General features: G+C 53.1%; 8 protein-coding genes and 1 non-coding gene across 9 annotated transcripts; 6 read left to right on the top strand and 3 right to left on the bottom strand.

Annotated features, from left to right (window-relative positions):
* Positions 1 to 127: 127 nt before the first annotated feature.
* On the top strand, positions 128 to 3,111 carry G647_06105 (uncharacterized protein; the record flags this gene model as incomplete). Its single annotated transcript, XM_008730429.1, has 3 exons — positions 128 to 432; positions 489 to 2,920; positions 2,972 to 3,111. 3 exons carry the CDS (start codon positions 128 to 130, stop codon positions 3,109 to 3,111), a joined length of 2,877 nt encoding a protein of 958 aa, XP_008728651.1.
* Positions 3,112 to 3,629: 518 nt separating this feature from the next.
* Positions 3,630 to 4,978, top strand: G647_06104 (uncharacterized protein; the record flags this gene model as incomplete). The annotated part of the gene is made up of 3 exons (XM_008730428.1): positions 3,630 to 3,977; positions 4,027 to 4,228; positions 4,308 to 4,978. The coding sequence occupies 3 exons, from the start codon at positions 3,630 to 3,632 to the stop codon at positions 4,976 to 4,978; spliced, it is 1,221 nt and encodes a 406-aa protein (XP_008728650.1).
* Positions 4,979 to 6,921: 1,943 nt separating this feature from the next.
* Positions 6,922 to 7,038, bottom strand: G647_06103. Its single transcript, XR_573447.1, has one exon. It is a non-coding gene; the product is annotated as a 5S ribosomal RNA (ribosomal RNA).
* A 592-nt stretch (positions 7,039 to 7,630) lies between these two features.
* Positions 7,631 to 8,358, bottom strand: G647_06102 (uncharacterized protein; the record flags this gene model as incomplete). Its single annotated transcript, XM_008730427.1, has 2 exons — positions 7,631 to 8,089; positions 8,140 to 8,358. 2 exons carry the CDS (start codon positions 8,356 to 8,358, stop codon positions 7,631 to 7,633), a joined length of 678 nt encoding a protein of 225 aa, XP_008728649.1.
* Positions 8,359 to 9,598: 1,240 nt separating this feature from the next.
* On the top strand, positions 9,599 to 10,088 carry G647_06101 (uncharacterized protein; the record flags this gene model as incomplete). The annotated part of the gene is made up of 2 exons (XM_008730426.1): positions 9,599 to 9,686; positions 9,736 to 10,088. 2 exons carry the CDS (start codon positions 9,599 to 9,601, stop codon positions 10,086 to 10,088), a joined length of 441 nt encoding a protein of 146 aa, XP_008728648.1.
* Positions 10,089 to 10,170: 82 nt separating this feature from the next.
* On the top strand, positions 10,171 to 11,425 carry G647_06100 (uncharacterized protein; the record flags this gene model as incomplete). The annotated part of the gene is made up of 2 exons (XM_008730425.1): positions 10,171 to 10,447; positions 10,503 to 11,425. The coding sequence occupies 2 exons, from the start codon at positions 10,171 to 10,173 to the stop codon at positions 11,423 to 11,425; spliced, it is 1,200 nt and encodes a 399-aa protein (XP_008728647.1).
* Positions 11,426 to 11,839: 414 nt separating this feature from the next.
* Positions 11,840 to 13,250, top strand: G647_06099 (uncharacterized protein; the record flags this gene model as incomplete). Its single annotated transcript, XM_008730424.1, has 5 exons — positions 11,840 to 12,059; positions 12,122 to 12,594; positions 12,645 to 12,669; positions 12,790 to 12,906; positions 13,117 to 13,250. 5 exons carry the CDS (start codon positions 11,840 to 11,842, stop codon positions 13,248 to 13,250), a joined length of 969 nt encoding a protein of 322 aa, XP_008728646.1.
* Positions 13,251 to 14,001: 751 nt separating this feature from the next.
* G647_06098 (uncharacterized protein) lies at positions 14,002 to 19,308 on the bottom strand (the record flags this gene model as incomplete). Its single annotated transcript, XM_008730423.1, has 1 exon — positions 14,002 to 19,308. The coding sequence occupies one exon, from the start codon at positions 19,306 to 19,308 to the stop codon at positions 14,002 to 14,004; it is 5,307 nt and encodes a 1,768-aa protein (XP_008728645.1).
* Positions 19,309 to 19,946: 638 nt separating this feature from the next.
* On the top strand, positions 19,947 to 22,061 carry G647_06097 (uncharacterized protein; the record flags this gene model as incomplete). The annotated part of the gene is made up of 1 exon (XM_008730422.1): positions 19,947 to 22,061. One exon carries the CDS (start codon positions 19,947 to 19,949, stop codon positions 22,059 to 22,061), a length of 2,115 nt encoding a protein of 704 aa, XP_008728644.1.
* Positions 22,062 to 22,219: the final 158 nt, after the last annotated feature.

The raw sequence follows: 22,219 nt of genomic DNA, 5'->3' as shown, positions 1-22,219 counted from the left end.
GAACAATGCGCTGACGCCTCTTCTGTTGTGGCCCACTGTCCGGTGAACATACAAACATCCTTGCGATTGAAGACTCGAGTGTATTTCCATACTGCGCCATTCTGTGTTCGAAGCGTTTCTAGCAGTCATGGCGGCTTTTCTCGACAACTCCTACAGCCTCGTCCACTTGGACAACACCGCGGACCAGCCGAACCAGCAGGATCTGAAGACGCAGCTGGAAAAGGGCACGGATGAGACGAAGCTAGAGACTATGCGAAGGATCCTCACCACCATGCTCAACGGCGACCCTATGCCCAATCTGTTAATGCATATTATCCGCTTCGTCATGCCCTCAAAGAGCAAGCCTTTGAAGAAATTACTCTACTTCTACTACGAAATCTGTCCCAAGCTGGATGCGAACGGGAAGCTGAAGCAGGAAATGATTTTGGTCTGGTATGCTTGAGAGCGGTCGTGGTTTGCTAAAAGGATGTTGTACTGATGGTGCCCAGCAACGGTATCCGAAACGACCTTCAACATCCTAACGAGTTCGTCCGGGGCAACACGTTGCGATTCCTCTCCAAACTCCGAGAACCCGAATTGATTGAACCCCTCCTTTCAGCCGCCCAGACCTGCCTCGACCACAGACATGCATATGTGCGAAAGAACGCCGTATGGGCCCTGGCCTCTGTCTATCAACACGCCCAGCACCTTATTCCCGATGCCCCTGAAATGCTCCATACCTTCCTCGTGGGAGAGAGCGACACGACATGCAAGAGAAATGCATTTGCTGCCTTGATGAGCATAAGTCACGAGAAAGCATTGGAATACCTGATTGGTGTCCTGGACGGAGTGCCCAATGCAGATGAACTGCTACAGCTGGTTGAGCTTGAATTCATCAGAAAGGATGCGATCCAGAACCAGGCAAACAAGGCGAGATATTTGCGGCTGATCTTCGATCTGCTGGAAGCGAACACTAGCACTGTCGTATACGAAGCGGCGACCTCGCTAACGACGTTGACGAGCAATCCCGTAGCCGTCAAGGCAGCGGCTGGGAAGCTGATCGAACTCAGCATTAAAGAGGCGGACAACAACGTGAAGCTGATTGTGCTCGACCGAGTTGACCAATTGAGAAGACGAAACGAAGGAGTCCTCGATGACCTTACCATGGAAATTCTGCGCGTTTTGTCGAGTCCCGATCTGGACGTGCGAAGGAAGGCTCTGTCAATTGCAATGGAGATGGTCTCGAGCAAGAATGTGCAAGAAGTCATCATGCTACTCAAAAAGGAGCTCAGCAAGACGGTGGTAGAGCAATACGAGAAGAACTCCGAATACCGCCAGCTTTTGATTCAGTCGATTCATCATTGCGCCATCAAGTTCTCCGAGATCGCGGCCAGCGTGGTCGATGTTCTCATGGACTTCATTGCGGATTTCAACAACAGCTCTGCCGTGGACGTCATCTCCTTCGTGAAAGAGGTGGTAGAGAGGTTCCCCAAGCTCAGATCTTCAATCATAGAACGATTAGTGTCGACTCTGGGCGAGGTCCGTGCTGGCAAGGTCTATCGTGGTTCGCTCTGGGTCATCGGCGAGTATTCCTTACAAGAAAACGACATCAAAGAGGCGTGGAAGCGTATTCGGGCCAGTCTAGGAGAGATTCCCATTCTCGCCTCTGAACAGCGGTTACTGGATGAACACTCCAATGAGGATGGCGAGCAAAAAGACCAAGTCAACGGTCATGCCGCGGCCAAGGCGGCCTCTACCGGCTCTCGCAAAGTCCTGGCTGATGGGACGTATGCTACGGAGACGGCCCTCACAAGCGATTCTGCAGCAAAAGCCAGATTGGAGGCAGTCAAGGCGGCGCAGAAACCACCGCTCAGACAGCTTATTCTTGACGGCGACTATTACTTGTCCACGGTGCTTTCTGCCACTCTTACAAAGTTGGTCATGCGCCATTCGGAGATCTCCTCGGACCAGGCCCGGACCAACGCCTTGCGCGCAGAAGCCATGCTTATCATGATCTCGATAGTCAGGGTGGGACAGTCGCAATTTGTGAAGGCACCCATTGACGAGGACTCAGTGGACCGGATAATGTCCTGCGTACGTGCACTGGCAGAATTTTCAGAACGTAAAGAGCTTGAAGTATCGTTTTTGGACGACACGAGAAAAGCCTTCCGTGCCATGGTGGAGGTTGAGGAGAAGAAACGTGCAGACAAGGACGCGGTCGAGAAGGCGAAGACAGCCACACAGGTGGATGACGTTCTCTCAATACGTCAGTTGTCGAAGAAAAGTGCCCAGGACGGCATGGACGAGATGGAGATTGACCTGGAGAAAGCGACTGGAGGCGATGCTTCCTTTGAAGACTTGTCCTCCAAGCTGAGCCGGGTAGTGCAACTCACCGGGTTCTCAGACCCTGTATATGCCGAGGCCTATGTCAAGGTGCACCAATTCGACATCATCCTCGACGTGCTACTTGTCAACCAGACGCAAGAAACACTCCAGAATCTCTCGGTGGAGTTTGCGACGCTGGGCGACCTCAAAGTGGTTGAGCGGCCGACCACGCACAACCTGGGACCACATGACTTCCTGAATGTGCAGTCGACCATCAAAGTGTCGAGCACGGACACGGGCGTCATTTTTGGCAATATCGTGTATGACTCGCCATCCGGGACGGATACCCACGTGGTGATACTAAATGACATACATGCGGACATCATGGACTACATCCAGCCAGCGACATGCTCAGAATCAGCCTTCCGGACCATGTGGACAGAGTTCGAATGGGAGAACAAGGTGAACATCAACAGCAAAGCGACGAGCAAGAGCCTCCGGGAGTTCTTGGATCAACTGATGAAGAGTACGAACATGACGTGTCTGACGCCCGAAGCTGGCTTGAAAGGCGACTGCCAGTTCTTGAGCGCCAATCTCTATGCACGCAGCGTCTTCGGTGAGTTCCAATATTGTCTGACCGCAAAGTTCGCGACTAACATGGAAATAGGTGAGGATGCGTTGGCGAACTTGAGTATAGAAAAGACGGCGGACAACTCGATTGTCGGCTTCATCCGGATCCGGTCACGTTCCCAAGGGTTGGCCCTGAGCCTGGGGTCGTTGAAAGGTCTGAAGGCCGGCACCTATTGAAAAGCAATCGTAATGAGAGACGTGAACATTTAGGGTGGTCTCCCGCTCCCGAGTTTCGCCGTGGAAAGAAGTATGAGCGATGCGAGGCTGACCTGCGCAAGCAATGCTAGATAGACAATGTCTGACAATGGTTAGCGGAATCGGGCCCAGGAGGAGATGCACGTGCAATCGGAGAGTGTGACACTGACGTTTGTTAGTGGAGGAGCGGGATGAGACTCCGGTCCGGGGCCGAGTCACTAATTAGTCGCCGCCCCGGAGCTGCGATTTCTCGAATCTCATTCACCCCAGCCATCTTTTCTGCCAACATTGCCAACACTGGCTGCCAGCAGTCCTCTGCTCCATCATGTCTTCACGTCCTTCGTGTAGAAATTGCTGTACTGATTCTGACATCCTGGCGGCTACTTCGTCCGACGTCTCTCACCGTCAAGCTGCTCCATTCGCGTCTCCGATACCATTCATATCTCGATGAACGGCCTGCCATCTTTATAGCATTCGCGTCCTTTTGATCAGTCCATCTCATGGCACCATGGCTGCGATTAGCGTCATTGCCTTCAGCCCTTCTCCTTTTGGTCTCTGCCTCCATCTCCCCAGCTGCTGCACAGACTGTGAACCTTCGGTGGCCGTACAATCTCGCACCCGACTCGAAATACTACCCCGAGGATGAAGTCCTCCTCAAGAGAGACATTGACATACAGCAGAAGTTACAAAGGAGCTCTCCGACCGGAGTGAAGAAGCTGAATGGGGACCCGGGCGAGAAGTTCTACATGGATTATTGGGGGTTTGAAGAAGAGCAAGAGGAGGCTTGGGACGGTCATTCGATTTGGTCGAATTCCACACTTTGGGTCTCCATCGACCTGCCCGTCCGAGTACATGATGCTCACGAGGGACGAACCCGGCTACTGAGACACCTTCCAGGCTGGCACCTGTTTTCAAAACGCGCCTTCCAATGTCCCGCAGGCACCTCCGCCTGCACATCCATTGACCGACCCAACAGCTGCTGTGCAGCGGGATACACCTGCCAACTCGTTCAGGAGTCGAGCTCCAGTGAGGGCGACGTGGGATGCTGTCCCAGCGGTCAGATCTGCGGCAATGCACTTTCCACGAACTGCGCAAGTGGGTATACCTCCTGCCCGAATAACCCAGGTGGAGGTTGCTGTTTGCCAGGATACGCATGCTATGACGTTGGCTGTATACAGACAAATACAGCGACTGCATCGACCACGCCCCCGGGTCCGAGTACTACGACTGTCACGAGTTACACGACGGTCACGCCATCTCAGCCTTCCTCTCCTACAACAAGCTCAAGGCAGTCAACAACTCCGACATCAACCTCCAGTCCCAGCGTCACTCCGCTTCCACCACTTGTCTCAACCGTCACGATAACCAGAACTGTGACGTCTTCGGCCTCACTCTCCCTAACATGTTCAACGGGTTTCCGATCCTGTCCGGCCAGTCTCGGAGGCGGTTGCTGTCCGACAGACCGTGCGTGTGGTTCCGCCAATTGCCCTGCCTTGTCAACGTCGACGGCCTCCTCGCAATCGAGTGGTACACCGGAACCACCCGTCCGACCGACCAGTTTGACGACGACGGTGGAAATCACAACCACCACGACCACGCCTTCGAGTTCCCTGTCCTATCCGGTCACGGGCTGTCCAACCGGGTTCTACGCCTGCTCCGCATACTACCAGGGCGGATGCTGCCAAATCGGGCGAGACTGCGACAGTACATCGTGCCCTGCGGCTGCCTCCACAACTCTTGTTTCTGGTTCAAGTCTCACGATTGTGGCACCCTCTGGGAGCGGGATTACCGCCCCGGGCAATTTCCAGACGGGAGATTGTGCAACAGGGTGGATGACATGTGCGCCTGATGTGGGTGGAGGATGTTGTCCGAGTGGCTATGTCTGTGGGAGTGTGAGTTGTAGTATTCCACCTGGAGCAACAAGCTCGTTGGGTGTGGGTTCAGGAGGGGAGGTAGGGAAGGAAGCGCCGACGAATGTTGGAATGAGGCTGAATGGATGTGGGATCAATTGTTGGACCTACCTGGCTTCTTGGGCAATCATGGTCATCTTGCTCTGACCTTTCGACAGGGCATCACAGTGGCAACGTCAAAGTGATATCGAGGTGCACTTAAACGAGATCCGGATCGCTCAGCTGGTAGTCAGTTCTTCCTCACATGCATCTTTTCGGGTGTCGCAGATGCGCACCGTACTTACGAACACATCAATACCACCGCAGCATGAGAGCAAGTCAAGAGCATTTTCTCACCGATGTCCCACCCCAAAAGCGGGAGAACTCTCTTTGGGACACTGAAGCATCTAGATGGAATCTTCAACGACGATTGCTAGAGGCCGCCTTCAAGGTCCACGGTCTGCACTTGGCCACCGGGTCCGGCAGTTCAGGAACCTTTCTTCGCGCGAGCAAAACGAAATCATCTTGCTTTCTACCCAACTCTTCATCCTGGAGCATACCTCAACATACTCGCCCCATGCCGAATGTGTCTGAGAGCCCTCAGTGAAGCAGACGGGAAACCTCAAGGACGCTCCATTCTCATGTGGAATCGCGCCACCTTCAACATTGTCAAGTTGGACCCTCAAGAGGTAGCCCAATTCGTGTACCAGACGTCTCTGCGGATATTGTACCATGAGAGTAAAGCCGCAGTACGCTCTAAGACCTCGACCCAGCTGATCCGACATCCCGTCTAGCACGATACTCGTGGTGGGTACTATACTCGTGCCGGATTCGACGACCTGCGTACATGTTGCTGGGGTTGCAAAGCCGAGGCGTCGGCGGAGAGAAAACTCTTGAGATGCGCCAGGTGTAAGGTTGCGCAGGATTGCTCGAAAGAATGTCAAGTCCGCGATGGAAAGAAAGGGGTTCGCAAGCTGAAGTGCGTCTGACTGAAATCTGGCAAGTATTGATACGGTACTTAATCGAATGTCGTGTATTGGGAAGAGCATGATGGATAGGCGCACAGACACACAGACAGACAGACAGGCGTAGGGATGGACTGCCGGACTGACCATGGGTGATGGATTTCGGCCGAGAGCCGTGGGATACATCGCTCACGCGCGGCAGCCAAGCTACATACCTAGTACGGAGTACATACCCAGTACATAGTAGATACCCCGTTGATCCCGGCACCTTCATCATGAACACACACACAGGCTCGCACCCGAGATGGTGGAGTCCAAGACTGGCCGAACCGAGCTGAGCTGAGCTGAGTTGAGTTGAATACAGTACCTTGTACCTTTAACCCACATCAAGATCAAACGTGAACCGGCCAACCCGCTAGCTCCCTCCATTTCCACGGTATACCGTATATGGCATATCGTAACGTCTACGTACGTTGTAAGGGGTAGGAATGTCAAAGGAGAAAATATACTGTACTGTAGCGAAACTGCGGTATTCTTCCTAGGTACGTTACGTTGCGTTGCCCCTTACCTAGTACGTAGTAAGGTCGTTCTAGCTCAGCGCAGCCTCGTTCGCTTTTTTCGATCAAAGTTTTCAGTACGGAGTACTCCGTATTTACTTTATCCTCCAGTGCGTCAGTCCGTCCGTCCGTCCATCCACTGGCTTCCTCCTCCCCACGACGTAGCTTTGCATTGACTCTGTACGAGGTATCGACATCAAGTATGATGTACAAAGTAGAAGGTCGAAGTCGAAGAATTCATTTCTACCTAACTCGCCTTGAATCAACTAGCTGGCGTAGCGTGGCCTCTATACAAACATAATACATACATAATTACAGTACTCCTGTTCTTCGCACCCTGCTCGTAGGAGTATATACTAAAAACGGAAAACCAAACAAAAAAACAATCAACAGTCAGGATTCCCAAGTGGTCACCCACCTTAGTACTAACTGACCGGCATGTGGCTTAAGTACGGCTGAGCGAACGGGAAGCCCTGTTTTCACACATCCTATGGTCGATTGCGGAAGTGAATGTGCTGATATAAAATATATCATACACATCTACTCCGGACAGACCTCTCTCTCACTCTCTCGCGATCGACATGACGTCTGTCTTGAGATGATAGGAGGTACAGCGTAGTGACAGTTTGTATATTGTCGCTTTAACTGGTGGTCTTTGGCCCGCATATGTATACCTCAGACGTTAAAGCTGGATTTCTTCCTCTACGCCAAGAGCTAATGATAATCTTGGACGCCAGAGACTAGGTCTATAGTCCAGGCACTGTGGCATACCCCCAATAAAAGCTAACAGCGGCATCGAAGCCGAGGGTACCGAACCCGTCCCAGCCAAACTTCTGCTTGCTCTCAGAACTTGGCCCGTACTAAAAAGTCATCTCGGTCGAGGCTGAACCCCTAGTTCACATTGACCCGTTTTGAAGCCGCCCCGAAGCTCGCCAAAGATAAGTCCTCTCAAATTCGAATCATCTCCGCCCAAGGTGATCTTGCACCCCCATTCGAAGCCACGCGCCGGACGCCAATGCTCAAATCACTGTCTTCTTGTATATTTCTTTCGCCTGGTCAGATCTTGGGGATTCTTCGCCTGACGCCGCCGTCATTGTTTGTGGGGGAATTCCATATCTTCGTATTCCTTCAGTTTCGCCTGTACCAGCTCCAGCGCATGTCTCTTGACCATCTCTTTGTCTTCGCGCACGTCCACCTGTAAGACATCCCACTCGAGGTCTTCCTCGGGTTCTTCAAGAGTGGTCATTTGACTGTGCACCATGTTCTCCTTCATGTAGTGGCCGACCCGAGCTGCGACTCTTGCCTGTAAGGTTGACTCGTCCACCTTGAGGTAGACAAAGTGGACTTGTACTGACGGGTGTTCGTAGTTCGCGACGCGGATGACATCTCGATACTTTCGTTTCAGGGCGGAGCATGTGACTATGACGGAGTTGGAAGTCTGGAGTTTCTTGATGGCTGCTTCTCGGAGGGTAATCAGCCAATCCCATCGGTCGGCGTCTGTGAGGGGGGTGCCTGAGGCCATCTTTTCTTTGTTGGCGGTCGGATGGTACTAGCTTGCATTAGCCAGGGAGAAGTTCTCGGAACGTTGTAGCAACGTACATCATCGCCCTCGATATAGGGGAGTGACAGCTCCGTCGCAAGGTGCTGGGCGACGGTTGTCTTTCCACATCCTGCAGGTCCGGTAATGATCCAGATATGTTCAAAGTGCTGGTCGGACTCGGGTTGCATGACTTGGATGGGTATTTTGTATTTCGGAGAGACTGGACGGTGAGGGTGTCGGAAGGAGTGAGGCCTGGGAGTTCGCTCTGTCGACAACATGGTGGACGTTGGTTAGAGGCAGTGAACGAGTGATGTCACCAACGAGACTCGGCGCGACAAACGGCGGTTAAACTCGGGAATCACGCGAGCCAGGGAAGTTAATGGCAAACACGGGTACGAGCGCGTGGGGTAGGAGATAGTGATATTGAGAATGGAAGAGACAGGCACGTACTGGGTTGGGAGTCTGGCGCAAATATAGATGCGGCTCACAGAGGGGTGAGCAGGGTGAGAACGGCCGTCAAGATCGACGAAATCGCCGGTGGGAGTGGCGGTGAATCCGTCAAGGGAAGCACCGTCAAGAGACTCGAGAACGGCAGGAATCCACGAAATCGCACAAACCTGGATCTTGAACTCAGGGTGACTGTGGCCCGGTTCTTACCCCACACCATACACCCAGACCGGGCACGGGCTCGCACGACTGCCGGATAAATTGTCTGCGGCCTTCAAATGCTTGACTGGCAGAAACTGGCAGATGAGCAAATCGGGTGGGAGCATGGCACCGGTACCGAGATGGCACCCGCACGATCGGTGCATGGGCAACTTTTTCAACTCGAGATAAGCCTCAAAATACGACAAAGCATTCGGAGATCAGGAAGGAAAAGAAACTTTGGAGAATTGCGGCTGTGGGGAGGAAGCTGCAGAACGTCGGCAATTGAGGAAAGAGTGAGCGTCGGATGTGCAAACCCGACAATAGCCGAGCGGCGACCTCAGGACTAAATGGCTGCAATGTCACAGCCTTGCAGTCGCACAGGCGAGGCAGGCTAGAGCACAGGGAAGGCCATTGCCCCCGAGATTTGCTCAGTGTTCGCCGGACTCAGACGGAGGAAGCGCACAGTGAAGCGAGAGGACTGAGAGAAAGGTTGTGATGGGGCTGGTGTCGTGCCAGAAAATCCTGCACTGGCTATGGGCTGGGCAGAACAACTGCAAATTTACTCCGTACGTTTAGCCCATGAAACACACATGTACGGAGTACGGAGTACTCCGTACTGTGTACCTAATTAAGTTGGTTGAGAATGAGGCGGATCAGTCATGAAGGTGAGGAGATTCTGAAAAAGGCCTTGGAGACAAAGCTTGGCAGCTCTAGGCCACAGTACCAGTCCCATCCGTGCCATCGTTTCCAGTATTGCAGCCGGACAACGCAGCTCAATTCTCCATGCGCATTCCGGCTCACCAGTAATCTTCGTGTTTTATCTCCAGACATGTAAGGCATTGCGAGATTACGGCGACATACGCTCGCAGCATGCCCCCGTGGTCAAAAATACGCCATTTTCCCCCATTAAGCCACCTCCTTTTGCGTTCCTCCAGGAATATCTCGTTGACATGCCGTGGTAAGTCCAGCAAACAGTGAGGTAATAGCCAACTGATCGAGTCTCCCAGGCAAATCCATCAACCGAGAGGAGCTGTTTCAGTACACCAATGGCCGATTTTTGACTCGAGATCAACAACAACGGGATGCTCGTTATGTCAAGTTTGACTTAGACGCTCTTTGTGCAATTGCAGCCAACACTGGCCCGTCGGTCTCGCCTGTCCGAGAGATCGAAAAGTTAGAGGGTGGATTCAACAAAGCATTACGCCTACACAGGGCGGATGGAACAGAGCTCATTGCCAAGATCCCCTGTCCCAACGCCGGCCTCGCCAAATATACGACTGCGTCGGAAGTCGCTGTTCTCCAATATGGTAGGAGAATCCAATTTGCCGCAGTTATGCTAGTGTCTAATCAGTCGAAGTGAGAGAGCATACCGATATCCCAGTACCATGCATCTACGCCTGGAGCGCTGATGCTTCGAATCCTGTTGGGGAGAGTACATCATCATGGAAATGGCTGCCGGGGTCCAGCTCTTCAAAATGTGGGATCACGTTGAAGAACGATGCAAACTGGCCGTTATCGAGAAATTGGCCAAATGGGAGAGTCAATTGATGTCGATTAAGTTCCCAGCGTATGGCTGCCTATATCCTCGCCATTTCTTGCCGGACAATGAGAGGAAATCGGACGTTCCATCAGATATCGATCAATCCGGATCCTACTGTATTGGTCGATTCTGCGATCCCGCTTGGTCTGCTGCGCCCGAAAATGCCACATTGGCGCCTTGTATGCACATCCTCTGCCACGTCTATCCCTGGCCTGTCAAACTGACTATCGTTAGGGCTTTCTCTCACCGAATTTGGAACCGCGCTTGCACAACGAGAGATCCACCGCATCTCACAGGAACCCCAAGGCGTCCACACCGTCAACCACCGTGGCACAGCTGCCGAACACGTCCTTTTGCTCGAGACCACCATTGAAGTCATGAAAGTCGTCGGCACCCACTCCGACCTCCTTCATCATTCCAGACCTACCCTCTGTCACACTGATTTGCACATGGGCAACATTTTTGTCTCGGAAGACGACCCTTCTGAAATCTCTGCATTTATTGACTGGCAATTTATACAGATAGGTCCTATGTTCTTACAGGCCCGTTGGCCCGTCTTTTTGACCCCTCCCAAAGACTACCCGGTTGGGATCGTCAAGCCCAAGTTACCTGACGACTATGAAGACCTGGATGAGGAGGGAAAGAAGGAAGCAGACTACAGATTCAAGCAGGCCATGACAGCCAAGGCCTACGAAATCAGATGCCTTCTTGACAACAAAGACGCGTACGATGCCATGCAAGTGCCTCGCGTATACCGGGAACTCTTCATTCGCTGTGGGAATACGTGGGAAGAAGGGCCTGCGCCACTGCGCGAGTGCCTGATTGCGATTTCCAATAATTGGCACGAGCTAGGTTTGCCGGGCGAATGTCCCTACACATTCCAGGCGGCAGATATCCAGAAACATGAAAAACAATTCGAAGATTACAAGGAATGGCATCTAGCAAGAGAGTTCGCGAAGGAATATCTCGACACCGACGCAGATGGCTGGATTCCCCCGGAAATAGATTTCAACAGGAAGCAAGAACAAAACAAGGCGCTTTTCGCTTTGTACGTGGAGAGAGTGGCTGGCCAGATGTCGCAAGAGAAAATAGGCATGATGGGGCCATTTCCACCTACCGAGCCTGCTCAACCTCCTTTCAACCCAATGCTGAGGTGATATCATTGCTTAAGAGGTGTTCTCGTGTTCGTGTCGACCAGAGCAAGATCGAGAGCGGAAGTGACATGACGATCAGCGGTGCTCCGAACAGCCAGATTGCCATTGTTCAAAGCCTCCTCCTCTGGCAGTCCTGAGGCGTAGCGTGATGGTGACCACAGGGCAGCAACATCCTCGTCCCAATGCGGAGTGGCGTCTTGGCGTTCTTCAGGGGAAGCTGCGGGCTGCGGCTCACCACCTGCGATCGACGTGCACTACGGTGGTACTGTGTACAAACGGCGATTTCACCACAGCATATACCGTAGCTACTTTCCCACCAGGCAACAGCTTATTCTGTACACCGAGCTGTTGTCGCCATAGACTGTCGGCTTGATCTAGATCCTTCATCTCCGCCCAGCTCACTCTCCGTCCGTCACCATGTCCGCCTTCTTCTTCTCTACACCCGTCGACATAGATATCGTCCTCGAAGATACCGACGACCGACAGACGGTCGATGTCAAGCTCGACAAGAACAGACGCGAGAAAGCCCCTCTATATCTAGATGGAGAATCGGTAAAAGGCGCAGTCACAATCAGACCGAAAGATGGGAAAAGGCTGGAGCACACCGGCATCAAGGTCCAATTCATCGGCCTGATCGGTATGTCATTCTGGGCTCTTGACTTATCTGCTGGGTACAGTGGTTGATCTGGGTGTGTACAGAGATGTTCTTTGATCGCGGAAACCACTACGAATTCCTGTCGTTAGGCCAAGAACTCGCGGCTCCCGGCGAACTACAACACCCACAGACCTTTCCCTTCAACTTCAAAAACGTCGAGAAGCAGTACGAATCTTACAATGGCATCAACGTCAAGTTACGGTACTTCGTCAGAGTCACTGTGTCGAGGAGGATGGCCGACGTCATTCGGGAAAAGGATATCTGGGTCTATTCGTATCGGATCCCACCAGAGACCAACAGTTCGATCAAGATGGACGTCGGAATAGAAGATTGCTTACACATTGAATTCGAATACTCGAAAAGCAAATACCACCTGAAGGATGTCATCGTCGGCAGGATATACTTCCTACTGGTCCGATTGAAAATCAAACACATGGAGCTCTCGATTATTCGGAGGGAGACAACAGGTGTTGCGCCCAACCAATATAACGAAAGTGAAACGTTGGTCAGATTTGAGGTACGTTCGCCCATGACTTCGCCTTACCAGGGACGCTAACCATTGTTCAGATCATGGATGGCTCGCCCTCAAGAGGTACGTGAGAATTCCCTTTCTACGCGCGGTGGTCTCCCGATGCCCGAAACACCAAGAGCACGCTCAGATCTTATTGAGCGTGCAAATCGGTTCGTATCCAGGTGCTAACGCGAAGTTCAGGCGAGACCATCCCCATCAGACTCTTCCTTGGAGGCTTCGACCTAACCCCTACCTTCCGAGAGGTTAACAAGAAATACTCCACAAGGTATTATCTCAGTTTGGTTCTCATTGACGAAGGTACGTCTTGACGTCTAGTTCACTTTTCTATCCCTTCCACGAGAGAGTAGCACCGGATCCACCTCGAGTTGGGGTTGTGTCGGCAACTGAAGCAGCCACGGTCGGCTTTGTCTCCGAACCTGCCGGCTACTCCAAGACTCTGGTGCTCAGTCGCACGCCAGAAGCATGAGAACAGCTTTCTATGTCCCGACACTGACAAGTTACATACAGACGCTCGTCGCTACTTCAAACAATCAGAGATCGTGCTCTATCGGCAAGCCCCAGAAACAGCTCCCCATCTAGCGATCGACCAACCCGGCATAGGCGGAAAACCTCCTGCGATCACTCCGCCGACACCTGCCTGATTCGGCTCCTTGTCTGGGGAAAGATTCCTTTTGTGCACTGAAGAAGTGGCCAAATAACGCCGTGCATTGCAAACCCCGTTGAATTCACCAAGTCGGGAAACGATGCCCCTATAGGGCCAAGCGCCCAATGATGGGCGGATGACCATCTTCGGAGTGCTGTTTCCGATCACCAGCTACCTGAATCCAGCTGCAACTCGGGGGCACAGGTTGGTTGTAGCTTATCAAGTCGTGGAAGTCAGCCAAGTACAGAGCACACCGCATGCCTGTGTGACATCGTGATAGAGGTTGCCCTGGCTCTTGAAGTGCCCCTGCAAGTAGGTCTAGACCCTGAGTCAGAAACTCTTCCGGCGGCTACAGCTTCTGGTGCGTAACGGCCTGCCACAGACGCTGTCTCCGATTGCAGCCCATATGCGGACGAGAGGCTACGGCTTCAAGCATGCGGCTACAATAATGTACCTTGTATTCTGGGACGGATATGTGTCGAGCCATTGGGTGGGACCTTTGAATAATCCATTCTCAAATTCCCACGACTCTTGTAGGATCTTCTTGTTCTATGACCTGTGTCGATTCCACTGTCCGGGCTTGACAGTGTACTGCTGCAGACCTACATACCAAACACCTCCCTTGCGCCCTTGCGCATCACATGTGTGAGTCTCATGCTCAACATCATCTCTCGAGGGTGCCGATTCGACGCCACCCGGTTTGATCCTCCCCGGTCGGTATCCTCACTACGGTATTTTTCGGCTTTCTGCTATTCCAAGCCAGCAAAAGCAAAGCCCCATCCCTCGGCAACCACCCTCTGCCACCGCTCCAGAGCGTCCTGGATGCCTCTGCCGGGCTCGTCGTCCTGCCACGCCCGCGCCCCTGGGCCCTTCAACCTCGGCAGTCCCTGCCAGAATGTGTGCACGCGGAGCATCAAGCCGTAGAGGACGCGGAGGTGTTCTTTGCCGTCGTCGTCGTCGTCGTTGTCGTCTGACGGGCTTGGATGATTCCCTCGAGTAACATCTAGATCACCTTGGGTTCTGGTCTCGGTTTGCGGCGCCCGAGGTGAAGAAGACAACATCATCATGTCCGCCATCGCGTGTCCATTGCTCCGCAGATCGACAAACTTGGACAGAATGACTTGTAGTTCGACCTGTTGGGCCATTGGTGGTGGCGTGAGGCTCCGTAGCCGCTGGTCTGCAAGGAAGGTCTTGAGAGGATGGACCACGCGCAAGATCAGGTAAGGCGCAGCGGCGGATGCGAGCTTGTGTTGGGACATTGGGCCTGGATGAGGCGTGGGTGTTTTTTCCCTTTCGTCTTCACCGGCCGTCGCGTGCTGTGGTCGCTCGACAAGGTCGAATAAGGCTCTTAATGCGGCGTGGCAGATTTGTCTCCGCACGGCAAATACAGGTCGGTGGACGCTGCCGGGGCGCACGCGCATCAGATCTTTCAGGGGTTCACTGGCCACGTCGTCGGGCAGGTCGTAGAACCAGGGTTTGGTGAGCAGGGATACCTTGAATAGCGCGATGGCGTATTGCTTGCAGGCGTCTCCTTTGATGGCCTCGACATTTTGGAAGATGGGCACGATGGCCTTGTGCAACAGTTCGAAGTGTTCAATGTCGAAGGTCTCGTCTTCGAGGATTGTGGCTTCTTTGTGCTCGGGGCCCGGGGGGTTGGACAGATCGCCAGGTTGAAGGATACTCACGGCTATGGAGATGATTGGGGCCGCCAAGCTCTCCAGCTGGGATAAATCCTTTGACGAACCGCGCCTGACGTGCTTCTGCAATGCTTCAAGCATAACGGCTGCGATGACGGTCGCCTTTCGCCACAGGGGCATCTCGTTGTTCGTTGGCATTCTCGTGTACTTTGTGCTAACCACGGCGGAAAGAACAGGACATGCATTTTGCACAGCCACGGTTTGGATGAAGTTGTCATCGTCGGCACATTCCAGTATAAGATCTCGAAACTTGTCCAGGCATGCAGCTGTGAAGGCAATGAACGATGGTTGTTGTATCGACTTGGACAGAGCCGATTTCTTTTGCTGAACAACGACTTTCCCGTTCCGAATGTTCAGTGTCAATGTAACCAGCCTTAGCAAGAATTCCGCATACTTCGACACGTCGTCCTGCAGCAGAATCTTCAAGATTGCCAGACAATCAGAGGCTTCCTTTTGCTCGGGGGCCAGTGTCTTCACGTCGCTCGTGTACGGGGGATGCGTGCACAGCATGACTCCTCGCTCAATCGAGTCCATCAAGGTCGAAGTTTGTCCCTGCAGAAACTTTGAGATCGCCACTGAGCTGGTTTTGTAGGCTTCAACAAGAACGTGTGCATGCGAACTAAAAGCTTGCTGATTCGATGGCTCGTCACCCGGTCGACCATCCGATGGGTATTCATGGCGTATGTCGCCGGGCTGATAGGTTGCCCATAGCTGCACAGCAGGCTGGACTAGCTCTTCGCTGGAATTTGGAAGGTCTGCTAACGCTGAAAGAAGCTTTGATAGATTTGAAAAGGCCAGGGAAGATGCGGAAACAGAGTTGGTATTTAGTATGCTTTTCAAAACGTCCATGATACGCAGCCACGTATCCTTGAAGCCATCATGTTGAGCGATGACGTTGAGATTGTGACAAAGAAGCTGAGTGCATCCGTCTGTCAATTGGGCCGCTGACGCCATCCATGGCTCCTGATCTGTCTTGTTAGCAGCATATTGCCGGATGCAATACCGAATTGTTTCGAACGGCCCGAGTCTCAGGCTGATAGCCCACGTGCTTGAGCTGAGATGTTCGCTCGAAGCATCAAGCATTTTCAACAGCACCCTGATCGCTGCATTGCGTACGTCTGCACGCTCGTCTTTGCACAATCCCACCAGCTCAAGCAGGATGTTGCTCCAGATGCCGCCCGAGCGGAGGACAGTCTGAGATAGAAGTTCCTCATCTTCATCATTCAGATTTGGCATGGTTTCGACGTCTATGCGGTCGATTTTAGTCAAGACATGCGACGCGAGACTCCACAGCACGGTTGTACTGGTAAGTGCCACATTCAGGTCATATTGCTGAGAGCCAAATTGACGGAGTAGGTGGGCAAGGTTCGCCAGCGTTGTCGAATCAAGCACATCGAGGAAATCAGATGCAATCAGCTGTATAGACCTGAAAGCAACGCGCAAGATCTGGGCTGTCTGCGCGTCCTTCTCAGCCTGCTCGATCGTGGCATTGCCCAGCTCTGGTTTATTCTTTCCTCTTTTCGAAGATGTAACGGACAGGATTTCCAAGGCGATAGGCCAACAATTGCTCAGCGATTCTCCGCTATGGCTGAGCATACTCTCTAAGGCGTCGAGAAGCCGCTTGTGGATCTCCAGCTCAACCTCATCATGTTTCCCGCCTTGAGTGTCCTGGAACGAGTCCAACTGCTGCAATAAGGACCTCAAGCACTGCAACCTGATGGCGTCTGCCTCGGCAGCTTCGAAACGCGAGTCGTCGAGCAGCTTCACGGTTTCCATGGAGATCAAGTCTAGAATGCTGGCTGCCTGTATTCTGTAATTTGCTGCAATCATAGTATCCCGAGACAGGCGCAGTAGACGATCTCCAATCAATATCCACGAGCAGGCCTGCTCCGTAGATGACGCGAACCTGTATAAATTGATACGGGACAGGTCACTGAGTTTGCTGAGGACAAATCCGACCTCCAGTTCAAGCGTCTTCGACTTTGTCCATAATCCAGACACGCTCCGGGACGTCTGGTGTCCCGGCCGAGCACCCAGTCTTCCGGGTGTAGTAGGCGAGGCGATGGGCTGCTCCGCAGACTTTGAGTTGACGACCTCCACATTCTGCCCCAGTAGACGGAGTAGGGCTTGCACGATCTCGGTGAACGAGTCCGCACCAAAACTCCTTGTGCTCTCCAACATTCTCTTCGTCGCTGCCTGTACAGCAGCAATTTCCGTCGCAAGAGTAGCGTGTCCGTCATTGCCTGAAGCACCAATCCTTGGACTCCCAGACTGCGAGGTTGCAGCGCTTGTTGTTGGCATTGCAATCAACGCCTCGACCGTCTGCATGGTTTCGATCAGAATAAACCAAGCGTCTCTCTTCAGAGTTGGCCCGAGTGCAATCCCCAGATTCAACAACGCCCGAAGGCAGAGTAGGTGCCTTACATTCAAGGGAGAGCTGTTGCCTTGAAATGTCGGAGTGGGAGGAGGATCGGTTGGGGACTTCAATCCGTTGCTGACATCGCTGTGCTCAGCACCCCCGAATCGACTGTTCTTCGCAGTCTGATAGCTTGCTATGATACTGCTGGCATTCGCGGGGCTAGAAGCCTTAGCCAACGTCGTCAACAAGGCGTCTCTGGGTGTGGACAGCTCGAGAACACCCGAGACTTGGGCTAACTTCTGCACCGATCGGATCAAGGCGTGATAGAATTCCGCGTCCATTGCAGAGTTGAGAAAGGTTGAACACGTTGCAAGCGCTGCTGGCCAACAGGCTTCGATCATATCAGCGGACGTTCGAATCTGAGCTGATAGTCGGTGATTTGCCAATGTCAATGGATTTATTAGCCGCTGGTACTTGTGAGATGAGGACGACGGCCTTGTTGGCTTGCGGCTAGGTTCATCGTCGGTTCGATCTGTGGCAGAACTATCTCTGCGGCCCATTTCCGAGTTCTCCCGTTGAGAAGCTCGACTCGGAACGCTCAAGGGCATGACGAACTTGGACAAACCATCACAAAATGAGGAGACACAATCTAACACCAGAGTGTAGATATAAGTGCTAGGTATTGCTGGAGCCACGCTCTTGTCGGGTTGCTCCATGAGAGGAACAGCTATCAGACTCCATTCGGCGCCGAGACCAGTAGTGTTTGAATCGTTGGAGGCTACCGCTGTGATGGCACCACCAAGGCCCTGAGCCTCGATTGACGCTGCTTCGTCGCTCCTGGGGTCGTTTGTCCGCTGGATGGGGACAGTTGACTGGCGTCCGAGGCCGATCAGGGAGGGATCTTCTGCCCCAATCCGAACTAATGCAGACATGACCTGACCAACAAGCTTAACCGGCTCTTCGCCACTGTCGAAGATGGCAAAGGTTTCTCGCAAGACATTGAAGTCCGAAAAGAGGCTGCGAAAGAACTCCAAGTAGAGACTCCGTCTCCACGGTGGATTCCCATCTTTCTCCAGTGCGCCGACGAGAAGAGGGACGACCTCTGCCACTTCATGCTGTAGACCTTCGCCATGGGTTCGAAAGATCAATAGCAGGATTGATAGCGCCCGGACTGTGATGCCGAAATTATCCTTCCTGACCAAGCTACGTGACAAGCCATGGAGGAGACGTTCCGACCATTTTGTCTCGGGTTCTTTCTCAGACCTGAGAAGCGAATCATGGCTTGCTAGTATGGTGTGTAGGGTTTCCAACAGAAAGGCAGAGGGCAGGTTCTCGATTCTCAGGAACCGGGGCTTTTGCTGATCAAGCAACAGACAGAAGTCTTCGAACAGGGCGACTGCGTCGACGGAGAATTCGCCTCGTTGATAACGGTCTGTTGGGGTCGGAGTCTCACTTTCACCTGAAGTCCTCGTCCTGTCCTTCCTTTCGCCATTCTCAAATACCGTGGAGACTAGCTGTTGAAAAGTTGCCGCAGCCGTGTTGCTCACCACAGCGGTCTTACTGGATTGAAGGACCGCACATAGCTCCAGAATCCGCGCAAGGATCTCGCCACGAATGTCGTCAACGTAGAGTTGTAGCAGTGAAGGCAGAGTTTGCAGAACTTTGAGCTGCGGCTCATATCCTGCCCCTATCGCATCTTGGAAAGCATCAAGCACGTCAGGAAGCCTTGTCCGGGGGACAGCTCTGCTCGCTGTCAGCCGGTGTAGGCACGCAGTCCCAGTAGTAACCAGTCTGGCATTCTTGGATTTACAGGCCAGAATAAAAGGATCAACGAATTGAGGTTTGCGGCACAGGTCGCCGGCCAGCTGAGTCTCAGACGTCACAGATATGGCTTTGATGTCCCCGAGGGCTCGTTCGGCAGCCGCGCGGACATCGTTGTATTTCCTTTTCGAGTCCGATATCAAACTGGTCAACTCAGATTGAAGAAATGCATGTGTCATCCCTGCCACTTCGCCTCATCATGGTGGGAAGGGCACCGGGAAACGAAGCTGTCAATGGACAGGGCGTGCAATTTGTTGGCTCCGAGTAAGAAGTGCAAGCCACATCTAGGGAATAAATCACAGAGGTCAGCTTGGTGGGAGTGGAAAGCGTGTCCTGTGAAAACAGGCAGTGAGCCATTACGGTGGGCTGTTTGCCCCCGGAGTGTGTGCGTATACGGCTGAGTGCTCCGCACGACTCGACTTCGCTGTCTCCTTGTGTCTCGGTTGGAATACGAGGACAGCTTCCTCTGTTGTCTCCATAGGTGATGGCTGTGAGGCACAAGACCCAAGAGAGTCTGGTACTCGTTTCAGATCTGCCTTGGGTTGTGCCTCCTTAATTTCCAGACACTTCGCACCACCAGAGTCCCCAGTGTCCCACAACTCGCACCGTGATGGAGCATTTGCTACATCATCTCTCGCCTCGAACCCTCCGAGCAGAGGTTAGAGACGCTGCCCACGGACCGCTGGAAGTGAATGACTGGCCTCTGCGCGATAGGATCTACGGAACATGTCCTCCTGCCAACCCACAGGTCCTATGGCTTGGACACGACCATGTGCAATCATCCTATCTCCACGGCCCGGACTTTAAGCCGCTTCCGATGACTGAGACGTTTAGAGACCTATATGGAATTGACTGGGATACAGAAAATACGCTCAGCAGCCGTGACATTAATTGCGCTCACCCCTCGCTAAAGGACCTCAGCGCGTCTGCTGCGGCTGCGGCCACCGCTGCATACATCCAGTCATGGCTGTACTTTGGCCTCCTCGAAGCCATCTGTGGCAGAGCAATATCCGTTTCCTACCTGACCAGACCAGATACTGACGGCCAGGCGTGGATGTACAGTCGGCACCTGGGGTTATTGCTTGCGACGTGGAGGAAGGAACTGGATGCAATCGAGCATGAAGCCCGGGAAGCCACTCTTCACGAAGCACGCGATTGTGCCACCTTGGCAAGCACCATTCTGCACGAAATTCTCAGGGAATCCACCAAATCTGATTTCTCGGAGCTTCGAACCTCCCTTCTGAGTGTCGAGCCTTGCCTTTCTGCTCTGCACGAGGCGATCGTTGCCTTCGTGGAGAGAGAGTTGCGCATGGAAGTCAGGTCATTTGGGAGTTTCGAAGCAGGCCCGTTCGAGGTCTCGCGGCCATACTCAGAAAGCCTCGTCGCGAAAGGGTGGTGTCGATTTGTCGTCGCTAGCGCTGAGGTCGCAATGTCACCGTCCCTTCTACGTTCCGTAGCCGCAGCTGATTTTCAAGAGAGCACGAAAGGACATGAACACTGTACAGCAGAACAATGCAGAAGAAACCATGTCGAGCTGTCGACATATAAACCTTTGCACACTGCGCCGAACTGCCAGTGTGCCTTTCTCAAGCCGTCAATTAAATCCGTCCGGGCCATATTGAACGTGAGAAAAATCCCCGTTGTGCAGCTCAGCCAGAACGGTCGCAACCTCGAGTTGGGGGCTGTTGATCTTTATGACCCAAGCGCCGACTATATCGCCTTCTCTCACGTATGGGCCGATGGCCTGGGCAGCAGTACTGAAGCCGGGCTTCCTCGTTGCCAGATCTTGCGGTTGGACCACTTGGCTGGTCTGCGTCTGAGCTTTGGTAGATGGTTCTGGATTGACGGTCTCCTCGTTCCATCTCAGGAACCATACCGTGGAAAGGCGATTGAAATGATGAAAGAGACATATCAGAATGCTACTGGAGTCATAGTTCTGGACAGTAGCCTCCGCTCCCTCTCCGTATCAGCATCGACGCTTGAACTTGGCTGGGCAGTCTTTGCCTCTGGGTGGTTCGGTCGACTCTGGACGTACGAAGAGGGATTTCTTCCACCGTGGGTCGACATGGAGCTACAGGACGGACTGCTGGATCTGTACGTCCTGATCCAACGACTTTACAAATCCTACTTCGACCGCTCGGGGAGTCCATTCCCCAACGTCTTCCTCCGCGATCTTCTGGCTGTCCTCCAAAAGGCGCGGCCTCTGGATCGCACGGCGCGAGCACGATTCGATTCCCGGCCAAAGGTCAGGCGAATCGTGGATATCTTCAATGCATTCACCAGGAGAAGGACCAGTCGTGCTGACGATCAGCTTCTCATCATGGGTCTGCTGCTCGACGTTGATGTCCGTGGACTTATGAAAAAAGAAGGAGCCGACAGATGGACTCACTTCTATCTCGGTCTCGGCGAGATTCCCTGGACGGTCGTATTCGATCGTCGGCCGAAAATAGAGAAATACCCGTTCCGATGGGCTCCTGCTAGTTGGATCAGTCCTGGACGAGATGTATGGCTCCATTACGACGACGCACTAGGCACGATCTCTGATCGAGGCCTGAAAGTCAGGCTCAGTGTCTTGTCTCTAGAGCAAGCTCGTTGCACCGACATGTCTGCTCTTTTCCTGGAAGTGGACGAACTCCGATATGAGCTGAGTCGATCGAGCCCCAGTCCATCTTCAACATTGGACAAGTTCAACATCGTGTTTGTGCGCTACTTCGCGCACGAATCGCCGCAGGAGAGCCTGAGGAAGAACAACAGCTTGTTGCTGGAGGTTGGGCTGGGATTATTGTCACAAGAGTCCGACGACCATCCGCTGCAGTACGATTTTTCTCCTGGTTGGGACATTCACCTTATGACGGAACAAAGAGACGACAATACGGCGCCTGTCGAGACCGTCCAAGCAGAATGGATGGAGAGAGATTTCTGCTTTACATAGACTGCAGGCGATGTAGCTGAGGGGATGTCTCTCCCGAGAAGTCGCTGGGGATCAGGTTCACATCGATGAAGATATCTAGCAAAGCTTTGGCACGATGCAATCGATAGGCAGTTGACCTTCTCTTGCAACAATCCCGGACATGAAACCAGAAGGTGAAA

This window comes from Cladophialophora carrionii, assembly GCF_000365165.1.
Source record: "Cladophialophora carrionii CBS 160.54 unplaced genomic scaffold supercont1.5, whole genome shotgun sequence".
NCBI classification, from domain to species: domain Eukaryota; kingdom Fungi; phylum Ascomycota; class Eurotiomycetes; order Chaetothyriales; family Herpotrichiellaceae; genus Cladophialophora; species Cladophialophora carrionii.
The sequence above is the reverse complement of the archived record's forward strand: the minus strand, read 5'-3'. Positions and strand labels throughout refer to the sequence as shown.